Source organism: Toxorhynchites rutilus, chromosome 3, assembly GCF_029784135.1.
Source record: "Toxorhynchites rutilus septentrionalis strain SRP chromosome 3, ASM2978413v1, whole genome shotgun sequence".
NCBI lineage: Eukaryota > Metazoa > Arthropoda > Insecta > Diptera > Culicidae > Toxorhynchites > Toxorhynchites rutilus.
In genome coordinates, this window is record NC_073746.1 from 269,496,348 (window position 1) to 269,516,446 (window position 20,099).

Below are 20,099 nucleotides of genomic sequence, written 5' to 3' on the forward strand. Positions count from 1 at the left end.
CAACCATCTACAAACCAGGAGAATCTAATGTATAGCATATTAAACAAATCTTATGGAATTTCCGATTCGTTTAGCATGTAAATCTCCAAAATCCGTTCGCGACAAAAATAGTTATTAACATTAACTTTATTTAAAAAAAAACGTGACCTGTTTTCTGATTTGGCACCCTTAATGAAAGACGTAGTTCTACGTCAAAAAAAAAAACAATTGTGCAGCCTAGTTGCAAAACCGGCCAACTCCAAAAAAAAACATTTTACAGGAAAGGGGCTGTCCACATACCACGTGGACAACTTTAAGGGGGCTAGGGGTTACGAAAATGTCCTCGTTTGTTCACGGTGAGGGGGGAGGGGGTTTTGATAATGTTAACGTGGACACTTTTTTTGTTAACGTGGTATTTTTTTTTTGATAATGTTAACGTGGTATTTTTTAAAGTAAAACATTCAAGTTAATGGTCAAAATTTAATGAGATCTGGTTTGTATTTAACAATTTTTTGAACTTCACGCCCCAGTACTCAGTATTCATCAATAAAAAGACTGAACTGCTTGAGAGTGATGCTCGGTCAAACATTCATATTTTTTCATATGACTGAATATCTTTCCTGAAATGTATATTCTGAAGGTAACGCAAATGAACTCGGATCCATCAATTTATTCCAATCGGTAATAGAGGGCCATTAAATCCGTCAGGATAAAGACACCTAATAACACAAAGAATGTTGGATTTTTTGTAGTACTAAAAATCACGACTTAAGTGCGGGTTGAATTCAGCTTTTGCTCTTGATGACAAAACTGTTTGGTTTTTTTTCGAGCACTCTCAAGGATTTCTGAACATTGAACGAACAACAAATTCTTCCATGTGTGTACGGGCCGTATCTCTGGAGAACTATGTCTTGCAATGATGTTGTTCTTCATTGATGTTTGGTATTTTTTGTAATACACTTTTTTTTGAGTTGTCTGGAAAGTTCATGCCGCTATTTATTAAAGAAAAAGATTAATCTTTCATGCTCATGAATTAGAAGATTCGCTACAGATGTCGAGAATCACCGTTCATGAGAAACGAAACATCACGAAAAACATGCAAACATGCAACAATGCATGGACTACATATTAACCCATATTACGGAACCCGATCGGATTTGACATATCACAATCCGAACGAAACAAACCTTTGCATTCTGCATTTCAAGGTTGCAACCTTTGACAATCCTATAGGATTTGACTCGATCAGCTTAAGGGGGATAGAGACACGAATTTCGGACGTTTCTTCGAGCTCCGAAAAAGTTAAACAAAGAATATTTTTACCATCCATTATATCACTATTTGTGTATCTATCTAAAACAAATATTGAACGGAAAAAAATATGTCCATAATTAGAAGCTGATCAAGTGAGGGGGTGCAAAAAAAAAGTTGTGCCATGGCGTACACGATTCCACCTCTTCTGGTTATCTGAAACAAACAAATCGAACAGATTCTGAATCAGTAAAGATGCCACTATCGCATGAACCTCGGACAAGTCGAAGGAGTGTTTTTTGACAAAATGGCGGATATTTGAAGAAAAAAATGTTGTTTTTTCAAGTTTCTTGATTTTTCTTAAATAGTAAAATTACGAAATTATGACTTTTTATAGGTTCATGCGATAGAGAGATGCATACAGATTGTATTCATACAAACATAGATCGGATAAGCAGAACTTGAGATATCGTATAATCCAGTTTGAAAAAAAGCATGTTTCGAGAAAAACGAGAAAAAATAGTTTTTTTTTCAAATTTCTAGACTAGAATTTCCTCTTAAAGAACGCAACATTGTGCTAATTTCAAATCCGACCAGATTCCGGAATAAGCGTTTATTTTACCGAAAAACACTTGAAGGGACTTATCTCATACTGTAATTCGTTTCATAAACGCGACGAAAATACACATTTGTAGCGAATTGTAAAGGGCAAATCATTCACAAGAATGTTGAGTTAAAAAAAATCTTAGCAAGTGAATGGAACCCCGAAGCAGGTTTTCGCTTGAAGAAAGTTATGGCTGGGTCTGGTAAAACTGGACTAAAATTTGTATCATGAGCTTCTACCAAGCAACCAGCTCCGATGAATTCCAACAAGTACTGCTAGCTGCTGAACGTATTAAAATTAACGATCCAGAACGCTTCTAGGGCACTTCTATAACTCCACCCGCCTTACTCACCAAATATTGCATCTTCAGTCTATGTTAAGATTCTTGTAAGAACTTCAACTTACTGCATAACATATGTTCTGAGAGGATGGAACTCTCAAGTTGCATGAAGGATTCTGAAATATTCAGGAAAAAACGGTGCATCTATGATCGAAAAGATGTATGTCTACAAAAATATGCTTTTGGTTTTTTCCTTAGAATCGACACGAATTTTTCAGGACAATGTTTAGCATGATTTAACAATTAAGGGTTGTAGGTCAACGGAATCATCGATCACGATGATACTGCAGGTGTTTTGTTTTTACTAGGTTCATTAGAGCCATCAGGCACTACCGAACCTGTAAACACGAAAGTCATTGATGTTCAGGCGAGAAAATTCTGTTTTCAAACAAAGTTCTTGATTTCATTGTCTGATTTTTTGAAAACTCAAACAGCCAGCCAGCTTTAATAAAAATACTCGAGAATAAGTTAACAATCGATATTTTAAAATGGATATGGAGATAACGTAAATGTAATTCGGAAGAAAATAATGAGCTCCTGGACAATGTTGAAACAAATCGAAGATTTCAAGACAAATCGTTACCATTGATAACTTTTATCAATAAAAATATGGAATAGAAAATAGAAAATAGAAACAAACTTGAAATGAAATTTAAGCGAAAAAAATAGAATTTCTTGATTTTTTCCTCAAAACCGGAGGAATGTTCACGTGGACAACAGGGGGAGGGGTATAAGGAATGTCCTCGCTTGTCCACGGAGGGGGAAGGGGGTGTCTAAAATCATGCTTTTTCTGTCCACGTGGTATATGAACAGCTCCAAAGGCGATTTTCTGTAGCATCACGCCACCAATTTTGCAGCACATCGTGATTTTCAAACGCGTGTTTTATAGGGAATTGACCGATATTGTTGCTGTTTCTCACTACAAACAAGTGGCAGATGTATCTAAGGTCTAAAAACCGATAAAAACGAATTTTTCAAACTTGTGGAGTTGGCCGGTTTTGCAACTAGGCGACACAATTTTCTTTTCATTATTTCGGATATTACTTTAGAACGTGTCGAACTGTTGCATTGAATAGTATTGAAATAACTCTTACCTGAAAGTTTCGATGGTCCCTGAAAAGCGCGATATTTTTGTATGGAATGGATTTATTTTTGTTCTCGTGAGAGGCTATGTATCGCAATTCGTGTCCTTATTGCCAATGCACGTGTAATGCATCTTCTCTTCCAAACCCACTGAATGCAGCCAAAGGGTATTCACATCTGTATCATCACCACCATACCATTACATCACTTTGTGCTGGATTGGGTTACGGTTCTCCTTTGGATGACAGGAACATTGAAACTTGTTTGCTGACTCTGCTGAAGATACTGAGGCTACGGTAATGCTCTCGCTCCTTCTGTTCTGCTTTGCTTCCTGGTCAGAAAATGAATGATCGGTTCGGAAAGGAGGAAGTAAAATTTATTCGATACGGTTGGCTGTAGATATAATATAACTTTAGAATGCATCGAACTGTTGAATTGAATTGTATTGATATAACTCTTTAGCAAGTTCGAATTCGTTCGATAACTCGCAAGTAGATCGGACAGGTTTTCGAAACGATCCAACAAAGGTGTTTTTTTCCACATCAAACCAGACTGTGTTTGTTTTTCATCGGTTGCGCTTGCGAGTAGAGCGAAGCTCAAAGTGGTGCGCGACCGAGACGCAGAGGATACAATTCAGACAGATTCATCACACACGCCACACAGCAGTGGCAAGTATAAGTTTATTTTTCTTTTGTCCTCCTATCATTCCTTCTACCATCTGTGCTCGATTTACACCATTGTTCATCTGTGTGTTTACCAAATCGGCAAACGTTGGCATTAGGGGTGTCTATGTTTTTTGGTTACATTACCGTTGAAATTTTATTGGAACTTTTTTTCATTTTAGAATTTTATATAAATAAAATAAATTAATATAAATATTATCCGTAGCATAACCTTATAATATTTTTTTTTTGCTTATTCATTTTGATAATTATTATATTCGGTTCATATCGAACAGTTGGCCGATTTTTCTAATATGGCTGAGGGCGGAAAGGACCCCCCGTTGACGCAATTGAATATTTCTGATACCGAACCTCCTCCTGAAGAGCAGGAGGATGAAGCAGAAATTGAGGTAGAAAATTCTGTTTACGAAGTTGATAGTTCCGAAGATGAGGAAATCGACGAGAAACAGGATTTTCGTCCTAAAGAATACCCTGAAGGCTCCAAAGGCCCATTCATTGTGTACTTTAGACGAAAATCCAAACCTCTCAATGTCATTCGCATCTCGAAGGAACTAACTCATCATTTTTCTGACGTTACCGAAATTACACGGATGGGCCAGACAAACTACGAGTTGTAGTCTCAAGCAGGACCCAAGCGAACAAAATAACGCGCTGCGACCTCTTTGCGATTGAGTATCGTGTATACGTACCCTGTTGCAACGTCGAAATAGACGGTGTAATAACCGAAAAGGGTTTGACCCGAAAATAGATAATCGATGGTGTCGGTCGCTTCAAGAACTCCACACTAAAAACTGTGAAGATTCTTGCATGCGATCGACTGAAATCTGTGTCACATAAAAATGACAAAAGAATTCTCAATCGGACAAACTCTTTTCGTGTGACTTTTGAGGGTTCCGCCCTTCCAAATTACGTTGCAATAGGGGCACTTCGTTTACCTGTTCGGTTGTTTGTACCCCGGGTAATGAAATGCAACAAATGTATGCAACTCGGTCACACGGCCGCCTATTGTTGCAATAAAAAACGTTGCGCAGATTGTGGAGACAGCCATGATGAGAATCCTTGCGCGAAAGAGCACAAGTGTCTTCATTGCGGCGGGACTCCTTAAAGGAACGTTCCAAGCGGACTTTTGCAGAAATGCTTAAGAGTTCCGTGCCAACGACACAGGACAATCCCTACTCCATTCTGCAGAACGACGAGCCTGTTGCTGACGCTCCCAATGCCGGATGTTCCGGTACATCGCAGGGTGCCATCAGGAAAAGAAAAATTACTTCTTTTCCATCACTCCCCAGAAAGAATACCGAACCTTCCCAAGTTGGAATGAAGCCTCGAACTGAACGTGCTGAGAATAGGCCGAAGCAATTACCTCCCGGTTTACGTGGTCATGCTACCAACCAGGGGTCCTCAACACTTCCCGGAACAACAACGAACACGTCTGTTCCATTTTCGCGGTCGAAGCAACAGCCACTACCTGGCCTGCTTGCGCTTTCAGACCTTGTGGATAACATTTTAAATGCTTTAAATATAAATGATCCTCTTAAAAGCATAGTATTATGTTTGTTTCCGGTTGTGAGAACATTTTTGAAAGAAAAATGTGGCTTTTTAGCAGCGTTCATTTCCCTCGATGCCTAATTCAGCGCAAGAGGTCTAGGATTTGACCACTGTCATACAGTGGAATTGCAGAAGCATCATCTCTAAACTAGACCAATTTAAATTTTTAGTTCACAGTTCTAACTGTGATGTATTTTCTCTCTGTGAAACATGGCTTCGTTCAGCCGACGAGCTGAATTTTCACGATTTCAACATTATTCGCCTAGATCGTAACGACTCGTTTGGTGGCGTACTATTGGGGATCAAAAAACGTCACTACTTCTATAGAGTCACTATCCCATCGATTACAGGCATTGAAGTTGTCGCTTGCCAGATACAAATCAATGGCAAAGAACTCTGCATTGCTTCGATATATATTCCTCCCAGGCCTACGGTAGGCCGCCATCAGTTCTTTGATATTATCGAGGCATTGCCGGAGCCGCGGTTAATCTTAGGTGACTTCAACTCCCATGGAACAGCATGGGGGTCACTCTACGATGACAACCGTGCCACGTTGATTTATGATCTGTGCGACAACTTCAACATGACAATTTTGAATACTGGGGAAGCAACCAGAATAGCCAACCCTCCTGCACGGGCAAGCATGCTAGACATATCTCTCTGCTCTTCTTCATTATCTCTGGATTGCACATGGAAGGTAATCCAAGATCCCCACGGTAGTGATCACCTACCAATAATTTTATCGATCGCCAATGAATCAAAATCTAGTGAGTCAGTCGATATTGCGTATGACTTCACGAAGAATATTGACTGGAGAAAATTTGCAGAATTAATATCTGAAGCAATCATTTCGATGCATGAACTTCCTCCGCTAGAAGAGTATAATTTTATATCAAGTTTGATTTACGATAGCGCACTTCAAGCTCAAAAGAAACGTGTACCGGCTACCACTTTCCGACGTCGTCCTCCATCACTTTGGTGGGACAAGGAGTGTTCAAAGGTCTACCTTGAAAAATCATCCGCTTTCAAAAAATTCAGGAAAACTGGATTAGTGGAATGGTTTCGAAAGTACCAAGCTCTAGAAGCCAAACTAAAAGGTCTGATTAAAGTAAAAAAGCGTGGATATTGGCGGAAATTCGTCAATGGTTTGTCAAGGGAGACCGCTATGAGTACTCTTTGGAATACGGCTAGGAGAATGCGTGGCTGGAACCATACCAATGAAAGTGAGGAATACTCTGACCGTTGGATTTTTAACTTTGCAAGGAAGGTTTGCCCCGACACCGTTCCTGCACAAAACGTCGTACGCGATATTCCACTTCAAAGCGATTATGAGAATTTTTCGATGGTGGAATTCTCAATTGCCCTTCTCTCATGTAACAATTCAGCTCCGGGGTCGGACAAGATTAAATTCAACTTGTTGAAGAATCTTCCCGACTTGGCAAAACAGCGTTTGCTGAACTTGTTCAACAAGTTTCTGGAGCTGAATATTGTCCCGCATGACTGGAGACAAGTGAGAGTGATAGCCATACGAAAACCCAACAAGCCGGCTTGCGATCACAACTCGTATAGGCCGATTGCAATGTTATCCTGTATTCGCAAATTGTTAGAGAAAATGATTCTACTTCGTTTGGACAAGTGGGTCGAAACGAACAATTTGCTGTCAAATACGCAGTTTGGCTTCCGCTGAGGTAAAGGGACGAATGATTGTCTCGCGCTGCTATCTTCTGAAATCCAAATCGCATTTGCTCGCAAAGAACAAATGGCTTCCGTTTTCCTCGATATCAAAGGGGCATTTGATTCAGTTTCCATGGAAATTCTCTCAGAGAAGCTTCATAATCGTGGACTTTCACCAATTCTGAATAATTTCCTGTACAATTTACTGTCAGAAAAGCACATGAATTTCTCTCATGGCAACTCAAAATCTTCTCGTTACAGTTTTATGGGCCTACCGCAAGGCTCCTGCCTAAGCCCCCTCTTGTACAGTTTTTACGTCAATGATATGGATGATTGTCTAACTAGAGACTGCACGCTGAGACAACTTGCAGACGATGGAGTTATTTCCATCACGGGTACTAATCCCGTCGTTCTGCAAAAGTCGTTGCAAGATACCATGAACAATCTGTTCACGTGGGCCCTCAAGCTGGGTATCGAATTCTCTACGGAGAAAACTGAAATGGTCGTTTTTTCTAGGAAGCACGAACCCGCGCAATTCCAGCTTTACCTATCCGGCAAAACGATTCAACACTCTATGTTTTTTAAATACCTGGGTGTATATTTTGATCCTAAATGTACCTGGGGGAGACACATTGCGTATTTGAAACAGAAATGCCAGCAAAGAATCAATTTTCTCCAAACAATTACTGGAACATGGTGGGGTGCCCATCCAGGAGACCTCATTCAGTTGTACAAAACAACGATATTGTCAGTGTTAGAATATGGCAGTTTTTGCTTCCGATCAGCTGCCAGGATTCATATTCTCAAGCTGGAGAGGATGCAATATCGTTGCTTGCGTATAGCCATGGGGTGTTTGCATTCGACACATACGATGAGTCTCGAAGTTTTGGCAGGAGTACCCCCGCTTACTCTTCGGTTCACAGAATTATCCTACAGATTTCTCATCCGTTGCAAGATCATGAATCCATTGGTGATTGATAACTTCGAAAATCTACTCCAACTGACTCCTCAGTCAAGTTTTATGTCTTTATACCATGAGTACCTTACTCACGACGTGCACCCTTCACCAGGCATCTCCAACCAAGTTTGCTTCCCATACTTTTGCAATTCCTCTGTCATTTTTGATCTGTCCATGCGACAAAAAATCCATGGAATACCAGATCACCTAAGCTAGAATGTTATTCCGTCGATATTTTCGGAAAAATATGGGAAAGTTGAATCTGATAAAATGTTCTTTACTGACGGTTCATACATAAACGGGTCCACTGGCTTCGGCATCTTCAATGAAAATTCCAGTGCCTCTTTCAAACTTAAAGATCCTTGTTCCGTGTATGTCGCAGAAATGGGTGCGATATACTATGCTCTAGGGATCATTGAAACACTGCCCATCGACCATTATTTTATTTTTTCAGACAGTCTCAGCTCAATAGAGGTAATCCGCTCAATGAAAGTTAATAAACGCTCATCTTATTTCCTAACAAGAATAAGACATCTATTGAGTGTTTTGGTCGAAAAATTATTCAAGATTACCTTAGCATGGATTCCCTCTCATTGCTCGATTCCGGGGAATGAGAAAGCGGACTCGCTAGCTGATGGGCGCTTCAGAAGGCACACTTTTTGAAAGGCAAATTGCCTATTATGATTTTTTTCACATTCCTCGTCAGGACACACTCGTTAGTTGGCAGCGCATGTGGAGTGAAGATGAGTTCGGTCGTTGGTTACACACGATTATCCCTAAGGTTTCGACGAGTGCTTGGTTTAAGGGATTGAATGTAGGTCGTGATTTCATTCGCGTGATATCTCGGCTCATGTCCAATCACTACAACCTAAACGCGCATCTCTATCGCATTGGACTCGCAGCAAACAATCTTTGTGATTGTGGCGATGGCTACCACGACATCGAGCATGTTGTCTGGTCGTGTATCCGGTTCCATGCTGCTCGCTCTCAGCTCTCTAGAGCACTGAGAGCACAAGGCAGACAATCGGATATCCCCGTCCGGGATATCTTAGGTTGCCTGGATCCTGATCTTCTGCTTCATCTATACCTGTTCCTCAGAAACGCCGATGTCAACGTTTAATGATGTTTCCTTCGTTGTGTCCCCGTTTCATATCTCTCCTAGCGATCGATAAACTTTTACTTAGTCGCGGCAATACATACACACACTCTTTACAGATGCACGGGACGAAGGTTGTGCAGTCCACTGATTATTCAACAAGAGCCAAAGGTTGTACCGCTCATGACAACTCTACACGAGCTGATGATTGCGCCGGCTAGTGACTATTCTATCCTGGATTCCTCGAGTCAAGAAGACGCACCACGCTAGATATGGGGTACATACTAGGGGGGCGTTGCTGATTAATGGTCAGCTGCATCCCAATAGGAAGTATCCCGTGTCGGGCACACGTACAGAGCATTGGAGACAGCAACATCCCAATTACGAGAACACTTGTAATACTAACCTCGAGCCGACCGCGAGTAATCGGTTACATATTACTAACATAGATAATAAGAAAAACTGTCAAAATATTGAACTCCGGCCCCGTCAGGCTAACGCCATATGAGCCTTGATAAAAATATATATTTAGGAAAAAAAAACTCTTTAGTGAAAGTTGCCTCAAAAGCGCCATATTTCCATGAAATGAATTTATTTCTGTTCGCGCGAGAACAAGCATGACATATGTCGAAATTTGTGATTTCCCTACAAGTTTCCTACATGTCCCGTGTTTAGATTTTCATTTTACCCTCCATATAGTCCTGTTAGACGTAGTCCTAAGTAAAAATATTGCTTTCTTCAACGTAATTTTCACTAAATTCAATGTAATATAACTAGTGTTTCTCCATCGCGTTTTGCTTTGGCTAGATGAGATCTCTGAAATCTTGAAACACCTATCGATAACTGATTATTAAATTTACGTTGGAAGGAGAACAAACTTACCGACGCACCGAACGAGTAAGCTTAACATTTCCGTTTAAACACACTTGTGTTCATATTAAAGCAATGTTGCCTCAACATTTTCGGTTCGATATATGGGTCCTTCATAGATGGATGCGCCGCTTCTGTTTGCTTTTGGTACTTCGTTGGCATCCTGGTGGTATGTACCTTGACATCGACGCTAAGAGCGGCAGAGCTGAATCGAACGATAAAACGTGCCTTACGAGTAGTTCGGCAAACTCGGTATGTCACTTATCCGTAAAAGTGGGGTTGCAATCGATGAACGCCATATATAAAACTATATTGTGATTCCTGCTGGAGTGATACTACTGTCAGCTCCTGTCGGAGGTGGGTGTCCTTTATGGAAAAGAGGTTTCACTACCGAACTAGGCGAACTACGCTCGCCATTAGTTAGCATCTATTTTCCAGTGGCGGTAGCATAGAGTGTAATCTAAACGATAACGTTTTATTGCACCGCACAGATGGAGGGGGTGCGGTTATATTTACTCTTAAGGTGGTTATGATGAAGTACACCATGTTGGCACAGCGGCATTGGTGTGCCTCGACTTCCCCCGAGTTGTTTTCTTCTCAGAATTTGCCAACTAAAGATTAACTTTTATGGGATGAATGATGATGCGGTAGTAAAATGTGAAATTGGGGAGGATTGGGTAGTTTAGTGCTTTTTCTTTAATAGCGTAATCATTTTATTCTGGTACTTGTGGGTGTAGTTTAACAACACTTGAAGATAAAAATGTGTTTATTTGAAGATTATTTCAATTTGACAATGATGCTCTACGCTCTATAGTTTTTATAAAATAAATAACCATTGTGGATTCAAGTGCATGGATTCTGGTCTCCGTTCTTCTCTTCGGCGTCATTCAGCTGTAGCAGCACCAACTCGTAAGTAACTATGGTAGCAGATATCTGTGAATGGTGAAGAAATGGAAAATAATAGTATTTACTACACCTTCGGATATTATTCGCTTCATCGCTTTGGTTTTACCTTCAGAAGTAATTTCCGAGTAAGATGGAAAAATCCAAATCCAGAAAGGGCAACTTTGTCATTTTCCACCTGTTCGTGGAACCGTTGCAACTGAAAACAAGAATATCATAAACAAAATATGGAAAACAAAATAATAAATCTATTTTTTACGCCGGAAATCGATCTCAAATAAGTTTAGTGTACGTCATTTATTGCAGGAAATTTCGGATTTGATAGCACATTTTGTAGAAGTCGATAAATGGAAGATTGAGTGTCATAATATAACGTTGGACCTGCAGCATACTTTAACATATTTTATGGACGGAAGCACGCGTCTAATATGTGTAACAAAATGAGCATATGCGACGGTCTCGCTAGCTGCTAACGGAAGCTGTGGTAGGAGACGAAGATAATGCCTTAAGCACAACTAACGTTGCCATGCTTACATCAGCTGTCCTAGGTAGCCCAGCAGGGATAATAGAACTCAGTATGAATGAACGATATTCCTTCTTCTCTATTCACATGGTTCGATGCCACAAGCACGATTGCAATTATCGTGGAAGTGAAGGCAATACATAAAGAGCTATGTTTTTACGTGACGTCTAGTCATCGCCCCATTCTAGTGAATTTATTCCAAGACATGAAAATGAGGTCAGTCAACCGTTATCTATGGTGATAGGGTATGGTGTTTAAAATATATGTAACACCTTCAAATTGCTGGCAATATCGGCATCATTATTGAGATCATTGTACATTTCTAATAGGAGTATCGGTAAACTTCTTGTTTTTTTTCATAAATTAATGCTTTATTCTACAAAAATGGTTACAAATTTATTGCCCATCGCTAGTCACAACTTTTTCTCATCTATTGGGGAAATTGATTATTTATAACAAACTCAAGTTCAATACTCACATTGACAATGTCATCAAGAAAATTGCCAAGAAGTATGGAATCTTATGCCGATTGAAAAACGATTTAACTATTTGCAGCAAAATACAGCTATACAAATCAATCATCTCTCCTCATTTAGACTTTTGTTCTTCCATATTATTTTTAGCCAATGATACACAAATATCGAGATTACAGCGTTTGCAGAACAAAATAATGCGGTTGATTCTAAAATGTAATAGATTCACTTCCTCATCTTTGATTCTGGACGCTCTAAAATGGTTATCCGTGAAGCAAAGAATTGTCTATTTAACTATGGTGTTCATTTTTAAAGTAGTTAACGGTTTGCTGCCTCGATATTTGTGTGATCGAGTTGAAAGAGGAAGTGATTTCCATAGATATAACACTAGAAACGCGAATGAATTAAGAACACCTAATTTCTTGTCATGTGCTCCACAAAATACGTTGTACTTCAAAGGAATAAATTTTTCAACTCGATGCCAAGACATATTAAATGCGCAACAACACTTACAGAATTTAAGAGGCACTGTATTTCACACGTGAAAGCTGTCTTTAATTAACAGTCGAACGATTTTTTTTAAATTTTATGAGGAAGATTTTTATTGACGAAGTTTTATACGAACGGATAATCAATGTGGACAATTTTTTGTAGTTTGTTTTAATATTTTCAATTAACCTGACGAAGTTTTCTAACGGATCATATTGTGTAGACTATTTATTTTTTTTAAATTATCTTTTTTTAATTTGTATTGATCTCTATTATGTCTGTCATGATCTGGTGATGATGAACTATTTTTATTTTTATTTTGTTGTTTTTATAGTTGTATTAGTTGAAAAATAAAATAAAAGTAGTCTACCAAAGTTTGAGCGTCGCGCGCGTGGCACGGATATAAAGGATATTAAATTGAAAGATTTTTAAGTGCCGGTCTAGGAATTTTTCGTATAGGAAATTTTCTCGATTTCGCTGAATGAGGATATTCTTAGTCAATCCAAAACAAGGCTGGCGGTTGGACTTGTGCTCTGGTGGACCACTTGGCCACAAGGGCCTCGTCGGGACCGTACCGGCTCTGTGGCGGACATGACTGAGTATTGGCTTGTCTTTTGACATTGCAATTTTTTGACGTGGGACTACGTCTAACCGGAGTACATGGGGGGTAAAATGAAAACCTAAACACAGAACATGCAGGAGAAAATGAAAGATTTCGAATGCTTATAACTCGAACATTTTTTACTGGATCGGAAAGATGTTTGTATCAATTGATAGAGAATATTACTACGCTTCTATCAGAATTAATAAAATGATATTTTTCATTAGAGAAACAATTGAATAATTGTAAAATGTTAAGCGTTATCTAAACGCCCTAACTGCCTTGTCAAACCGTTATCTAAACGCCCTAATCAAAACCAAGCAGCCTTGGGGAAATCTGCATTGCAAATACATGAACGTTGGGGGTATTTTTGTTCTGACTGAAATGTGTTTCCCTAACACAGACTTCAAATCCATAGAGCGTTGGAAAATTGGCATTGCAAATACATGTATGTCGGGGACATTTTTGTTCCGACTGAAATGTATTTCCCCAACACAGACTTCAGAACCGAGGTGCCTGGGGGAATTGGTATTGCAAATTCATGAAAATCGGGGGCATTTTTGTTTCGACTGAAATTGTTTGCCTAACAAAGTCTTCAAAACCAAGATGCCATCATACCAAACGTAAAAGGATGACAGTCCTAAATTTACTTGTAATGAAGAACATAATCTATCACAATGCATGAATTGACCTTACATGGCATCATACATTTTTTTTTATTCATATAGCAAATATATTGGATTCAATTAAATTCGGAAATTGTTTCATTCAATCAAAAATGTAATCAATACAAACATATGATTGCTAAGCTAAGGTAGTCCCACGTCCACCTTGCGGTTATATCTTAGATATAACCCAGCCATTTTTGAACTTATATCTGTGAATAAAATCAGTGCGTTTTTTGTGTTTGCTATACTGATTTCAATGTTGAGAAAAAATAAATAAATTATCTTTTAGATAACTCGTCTTGCTCAAACCTCTGTAGGGGAAGGAGGCGGGACCATCATCATCATCATCATCATCATCATCATCATCATCATCATCATCTTTCTGGCAATTCAGGAATCCCTTTGCGGAAATAATCGACCGGTTTGTCGGCTAACCACGAAGCGATCCAATTTTTGACTTCATCAAACTTGGAGAAGTGCTGGTCATGACCATGTTGCATCGATCGAACAAGGTAGTAATCGGACGGAGCAATGTCTGGAGAATACAGCGGGTGGGATAGGACCTCCCATTTCAGCGTTTCCAAGTATGTTTTGATCGGTTTCGTGACATGCGGCCGAGCATTGTCGTACTGCAGATAACTTTATCGTGTCTTTGCTCGTGTTGCGGCCGTTTTTCCTTCAGTGCACGGATCAAACGCATCAATTGTCGTCGGTAGAGGTCTCCCGTAATTGTTTCATTCGGTTTTAGTAGCTAATAGTACACCACACCCAGCTGCTCCCACCAAATAGACAGCATAACCTTCTGGCCGTGAATATTCCGCGCGACCTTCGATGCTGATGCATGGCTAGGGTATCCATACGTTGCCCGACGTTTAGGATTGTCGTAATGGACCCACTTTTCATCGCCAGTAACGATTCGATGTAAAAAACCCTTTCTTTTATGCCGTTGGAGCAGTTGTTCGCACGTGAAAAAACGGCGTTCGACGTCTCGTGGCTTCAATTTATACGACACCCAATGTTCAGATACTCCGAATGTATCTGCAAGTTCTTGTTGCGTTTGTGACGGATCTTGATCGAGTAAAGCCTCCAACGTTCATCTTCAAACTTTTTTGGCGGTCCGGAACGTTCTTCGTGTTCCAAGTCAAAATTACCGCTTCTAAACCGTGCAAACCATGTCTCACACGTTATCTAAGTTGGAGAATAGTCACCATAAATTTCCACCAAAATGCGATGACTTTCCGCAGCTTTTTTCTTCATATTGAATTAACACTCCCCGCAAAAACACTCTCGTTGGTGCGAAATTCGACATATTCGAAGTGGCAAAAAATATATACTGTTTGACATATACTGAAAAAGACGTGCAATGACAGTAGCTCTCCAACGATTGTCTGGAAATTTGATTCACTAGAATAATAATCAAGTTACGCCATCTGTTGTAAAACCGAAGAAACTTACCGGTACACTTAATAGATTTGGAATGTAAATTGTTTACTAATTTAAAGTTATAATAAAATGTATTATATTAAATGTTAAACTATTCTTGAATTCTCTGTAATTTACATAGACCAGAATTAAGGTAAATAACAGTAGCGTTGGTTTCACAGTGACACAACCGACTCTTACCTCTTTGCTGTAATACTTCGTTGGAATGGTTCGAAACAGTGGTATAAGTTTTCTAGATTCATCGTGGATTGCAGCTGCATAAACCGATACTAGGACCATCCTTGTAACCAAATGGGCGAGTGAATACCACACGTAGATCGCTACTATAATACCCGGGTATGGTCTGAAAGCCCACAACACATGGTTTATCTCGGAAAGCTCACTCGTCAAACAACTAAAACCTACTTCAAAAAACCAACCAACTGGATGCAGATGAAGAACAAGTTGTTCGCGAAAGAGATTATCACAAACACCGCCATTTTACCCTTGAACAGGTGCACCAATTCACACACCCGTTGGTAGTGCTTCCAGTGGTCATGCCAAAACAGCTCCGAGTGGTAATATGCTTTGGAGTCTAGGATGACGTCGTTTACGTGCTTCAAGTTGTTTCGCAGTCCCATGCTCAGGATGATGAGGAACAAGTCGATGAAGTTCCAGTAGAATGTCAGTATTGTGGTCACGACTTGCGCCACGAATCCAACATAGATATTGTACTGAATGAAGCTGAACATTTCGGGGAAGGCTTGCATCAGGTGTGCCTTCAAAAGTTCCTTAATTCCGCATCGGTACGCTCGATAGAGACCAGATGGTTTCGCGAGGGCGTGTTCAAACATCGCGCTCATCATCAGGATGGACGAGAATACTTTAACCTTTCGGAGTAATTTTCTGTTGCCAGCAGAGAGTTGAGTCCTGCGTGGGAGACTCTGTTCGGTGTTTTCCCACTGTGTCATCAGTTGGGCCCACTGTTTTGCGAGCAACGTGAAACATAATGTAATTAAAAGGTTAATTGTGAAAAATATCCACGATACTGAAAAAGTTAATTTCCACTTATAATTAAATGAAATTCAATATGCGTTTACTTTTTCACTAACGAATCTTGGAGAACTCCACTCCGGTAGTCCAGAATGTTGCCATAGAAAACCCGGACAGTATTGATCCACCCAATTGCACCAGCAACGAGTAAAATGTTCGCAGGGAAAATAATTTGAACTCAATTTCTCTGGCCCTGGCCGAACCGTATCCCAAGACAGGGAATATCCCAAACACCTGGCCAAATATGATAACCGGCCGAAACACCGCAAGGAAGCTGCACTCCCGTTCGAGGTTCACCTTCCGTTGGCGATGAAACTCTTCTGGAAAATTGAATTAAAAATCTAGCAGAGTTTTCACTTCACAACTCAAGAATTGCTCACTCTCCAACCAGGCGGGTTTGGGTTGAACGCAAATTAAATTATCGCTTTTAGCTATACTACCAAACATGTTCCCGCTAATCATCGCACTTTACTAACATCTGAGGAGCCAGGTTGGGAAAGCAGCTTATTAGGACACAAAATGTAACAACATTAGCCAAAACTAAAAGATGTACGACGCGTTATTCCCGTACCAAAAAAAAGGGGGAAACGTTTAGGCTGTGTCATTGGTTGTGATAAAAAATTCATTGCAGACAGCGCAGCAAGGACATCGCTGTGCCGTGAACTTGGGGCTAACTCTGTTATCTCTTTGGTTGGGGAAGGGGAAGAAAATCCTTACGGCAAAATTGTATATTAACGGGGGTGTAAGGCTGCGTCAGCAAAAAGTAGAATGCTGTGCTTGAACCGCGATTGCTACAATGTTCAAGCGAAGGACGCCGCGCGTCCATCTCGAGTGAAATAAAATGCGAGACACTAGATTTGAATAATATTCAGAACTGCAGATGAGAGTGATAATTTGTAATAATGTTTGAAGGGGATTCAGCTGGTGTTAAAAAAGGCCGGAGACTGTTTGAGCAATTAGGAACTTCTACTGGGGTTGGTTTTATTTCATTCAAATTTCATGAGATATATTCGTTTATATTAATTGGTCCATGTCTCTGAGAGCGAATTTGGTAATGTTAGGCATTGATTATGAATTTTCAAGGAAAATATTGTGTTCTGAGGGGTAGAAACAGCAAAAACTATTATGTTTTCCGAAAAAAAATTATGTTTTGGCAATCAGAAGCTGGATTTAAATGTTGATGTAAATGGAGATGTGTCATATTTTATTGACTTGAAAAAATATCAAACAATTGATGAATACATCTGAGTTTTGAAAAGTACATTACATTACATTTCATGTATTATTCATATGGTGAGTGTCTGTTACGACAGTTTATGTTCATTTCATGAAGCCGCAGCTAATTTTAAATAAGCGATTGAACAGATACAGTGTGATACGAACGATTTGGTGTGAAGTCAAAAGTGCGTTTTCTTTTTTGTTTAGTGCTACAAAATCTATATCCTGTGTATGTGTAGCTAATATAATAATCACGCATTGCACTGCTATTTTGTCACTGACGTATATAGAATTTTTTTTTCAAATTTGACAATTTTTGTTTTCTCGGTTAAAGATAGAGGGCGCCATATGTCTTTTTTATTTTTTCTGGAAAGCTGAGTTTTTTTTGCATAATATATCCGAAAATCAGAGAGGTGTTATTTTTCGTTTTTGAGTTATTATTTTGCAAATTTAACTTGTTTTAGTCTTTGTTAAATATTCCTTTGTGAGTAGACTAAACCTATGCGACTAGAATCCAATCTTGCCGAAAGTGCGATATTTTTCAAAACATTAGCTTATTGGCTTCAATTTAATATGTCGATCATCGAAATCGGTTCAGTAGTTCAATGTAATAAATTTTTGTAAAAAGTCATTTTTGGAAAAAAAAAAGAGAAAAATGATTAATCGGACCAACGGTGAACTTTGAAAGAACATATCTCAAAAACAAAAAGCATCTCTGATATCGAGGTATGATATGTAATAAATAAAAAAAATATAGCGCCCTCTAGTCCAAAGCCATGAAAACAATAAAAAACGACTACAATCAATAATTACGAAAATAAAATCCTTTTTTTTTGCAAGTTCAATATTTTTTAATCAAAGGCTAGCTCATTGCACAATGGTCCAGAAGATGCATTCAAGTGGAAATTAGCATTTAGAGATCGACAGTTATTCTCTAGACAAACACTGTCTTGGACAAAGTTGTTACATATGATACAGCGCTCATTTTTATGCTGTCAAAAATAGGGTGATCAAAATTGTCGATGAAATAAAAAATCTAACTTTCTTATCTTTATAGATAGAGATAAACATAGTTGGACAATGTTGTAGTCCCAGTTATTTGAGACATCTTTGTAGAACAAAGTTTTTTTCTATCTCTTGAAAAAAAGGCGATAAAGCGCCTTTTTTCTAAGTTACGTTAGGGTCACCATGAAAAAAATTGTTTATATTTCTTTTATATTTCAAATTCTACATACAAACTGTCTTCGGTAGACTTTTAGAGCTTACTAATACAAACATTTTGCGATGCAGAACTTGCCAATATCTCAACTTCACTCAAAGTTATTGACATTTCTTCCCAAAAAACACGCTCTTTTCATTTGTTTGTCAGTCTTTCTGGGGCAAACTTAAAAAATGTTTGTTGACGGTATTTGAAAGAACAAATTTCACTTTATATAAAATGTGATTCTTGAAACTATGTTATTTTTTGTGTTTGAGTAAATTAAAATTGAAATCTTGAGTTTTTGGGTAAAAAAACATCAATAACTTTGAGTATAATTAAGATATTGACAAGTTCTGCATCGCAAAAGTCGTACGAAGACAGTTTTGATGTAGAATTTGAAACATAAAAGTTAAACCCGTTTTTTCATGGTTACCCCAATGCAACTTAGATAGAAAGCGCCAAAAACAACTTTGTGGGAGATATTTGTTCTTTAGACAAAAACTGTCTTCAACAAAGTTGTTACATATGATCGAGCGCTCATTTTTATGTTATCGAAAATAGGGTGACCAAAATTGTCGATGAAATAAAAAATCTAACTTTCTTATCTTTATAGATACAGATAAACATAGTTCGACAATGTTGTAGCCCCAGTTATTTTAAACAACTTTGCAGAACAAAGTTTTTTTTCTATCTTTCAATATAATCGATTTAGAGCTTTTTTTTCTAACCATGACCATGAAAAAACGGGTTTTTTGCTTTAACTTTTATATTTCAAATTCTACATCAAAACTGTTTTCGTACGACTTTTACAGCTTATCAATTAACAACATTTTGTGATGCAGAACTTGTCAATATCTTAATCCTACTCAAATTTATTGATGTTTTTTACCCAAAAACTCATGATTTCAATTTTAATTTACTCAAACACAAAAAATAACATAGTGTTGAAAATCACACATCATGTAGAGTGAACTATGCCCTTTCAAATACCGTCAGTAAACTTTGTTCATGTTTGCCCCAGAAAGAATGACAAACAATTGAAAAGAGCTTTTTTTTGGAGAAGAAATATCAATAACTTTGAGTGAAGTTGAGATATTGACAAGTTCTGCATCGCAAAATGTTTGTATTAGTAAGCGGAACACTTTAAAATGTAAATAAGCACCTCTATGGAAAAATAAGAAATACTGGTCCACTAATTTCCGACAAGGAAAAAAACTACCAGTTTTTACGAAAATCTGAGAACCGATATAGAACTAATCTGAGAACTATAGAGGTTTGACATGGAATGATTGTATATTGACATCGAAAAAAAATTTTTTTTTGCCGTTATAACGAATCATTTTAAACCGTAAATCGAAAACGTTCCTCAATTAAAGAGGGTCGTTATAGCGAAATGCCTTATAGAGAGCGGCCGTATAGCGAGGTATGGGTGTAGCTAAAAAAATTCAATGTGTTTTTGAAT

The 20,099-nt window shown here is 38.6% G+C and overlaps 1 protein-coding gene across 1 annotated transcript; it reads right to left on the reverse strand.

Annotated features, from left to right (window-relative positions):
* Positions 1–10,929: 10,929 nt before the first annotated feature.
* LOC129774223 (gustatory receptor for sugar taste 64e-like) lies at positions 10,930–16,665 on the reverse strand. Its single transcript, XM_055777932.1, has 6 exons — positions 16,599–16,665; positions 16,278–16,538; positions 15,592–16,213; positions 15,367–15,529; positions 11,099–11,188; positions 10,930–11,019 (listed from the first exon to the last, which is right to left on the reverse strand). The coding sequence occupies exons 1-6, from the start codon at positions 16,663–16,665 to the stop codon at positions 10,930–10,932; spliced, it is 1,293 nt and encodes a 430-aa protein (XP_055633907.1).
* Positions 16,666–20,099: the final 3,434 nt, after the last annotated feature.

Coding starts and splice junctions, on each gene's coding strand:
- LOC129774223 (XM_055777932.1), bottom strand. CDS start 16,665: ATGTTTGGTAGTATAGCTAAAAGCGATAATTTAATTTGCGTTCAACCC. Junction 15,530..15,591: donor CAGTTGGTTGGTTTTTTGAA/GTAGGTTTTAGT, acceptor GTGGGCTTTCAG/ACCATACCCGGGTATTATAG. Junction 11,020..11,098: donor CTCGGAAATTACTTCTGAAG/GTAAAACCAAAG, acceptor CACCATTCACAG/ATATCTGCTACCATAGTTAC.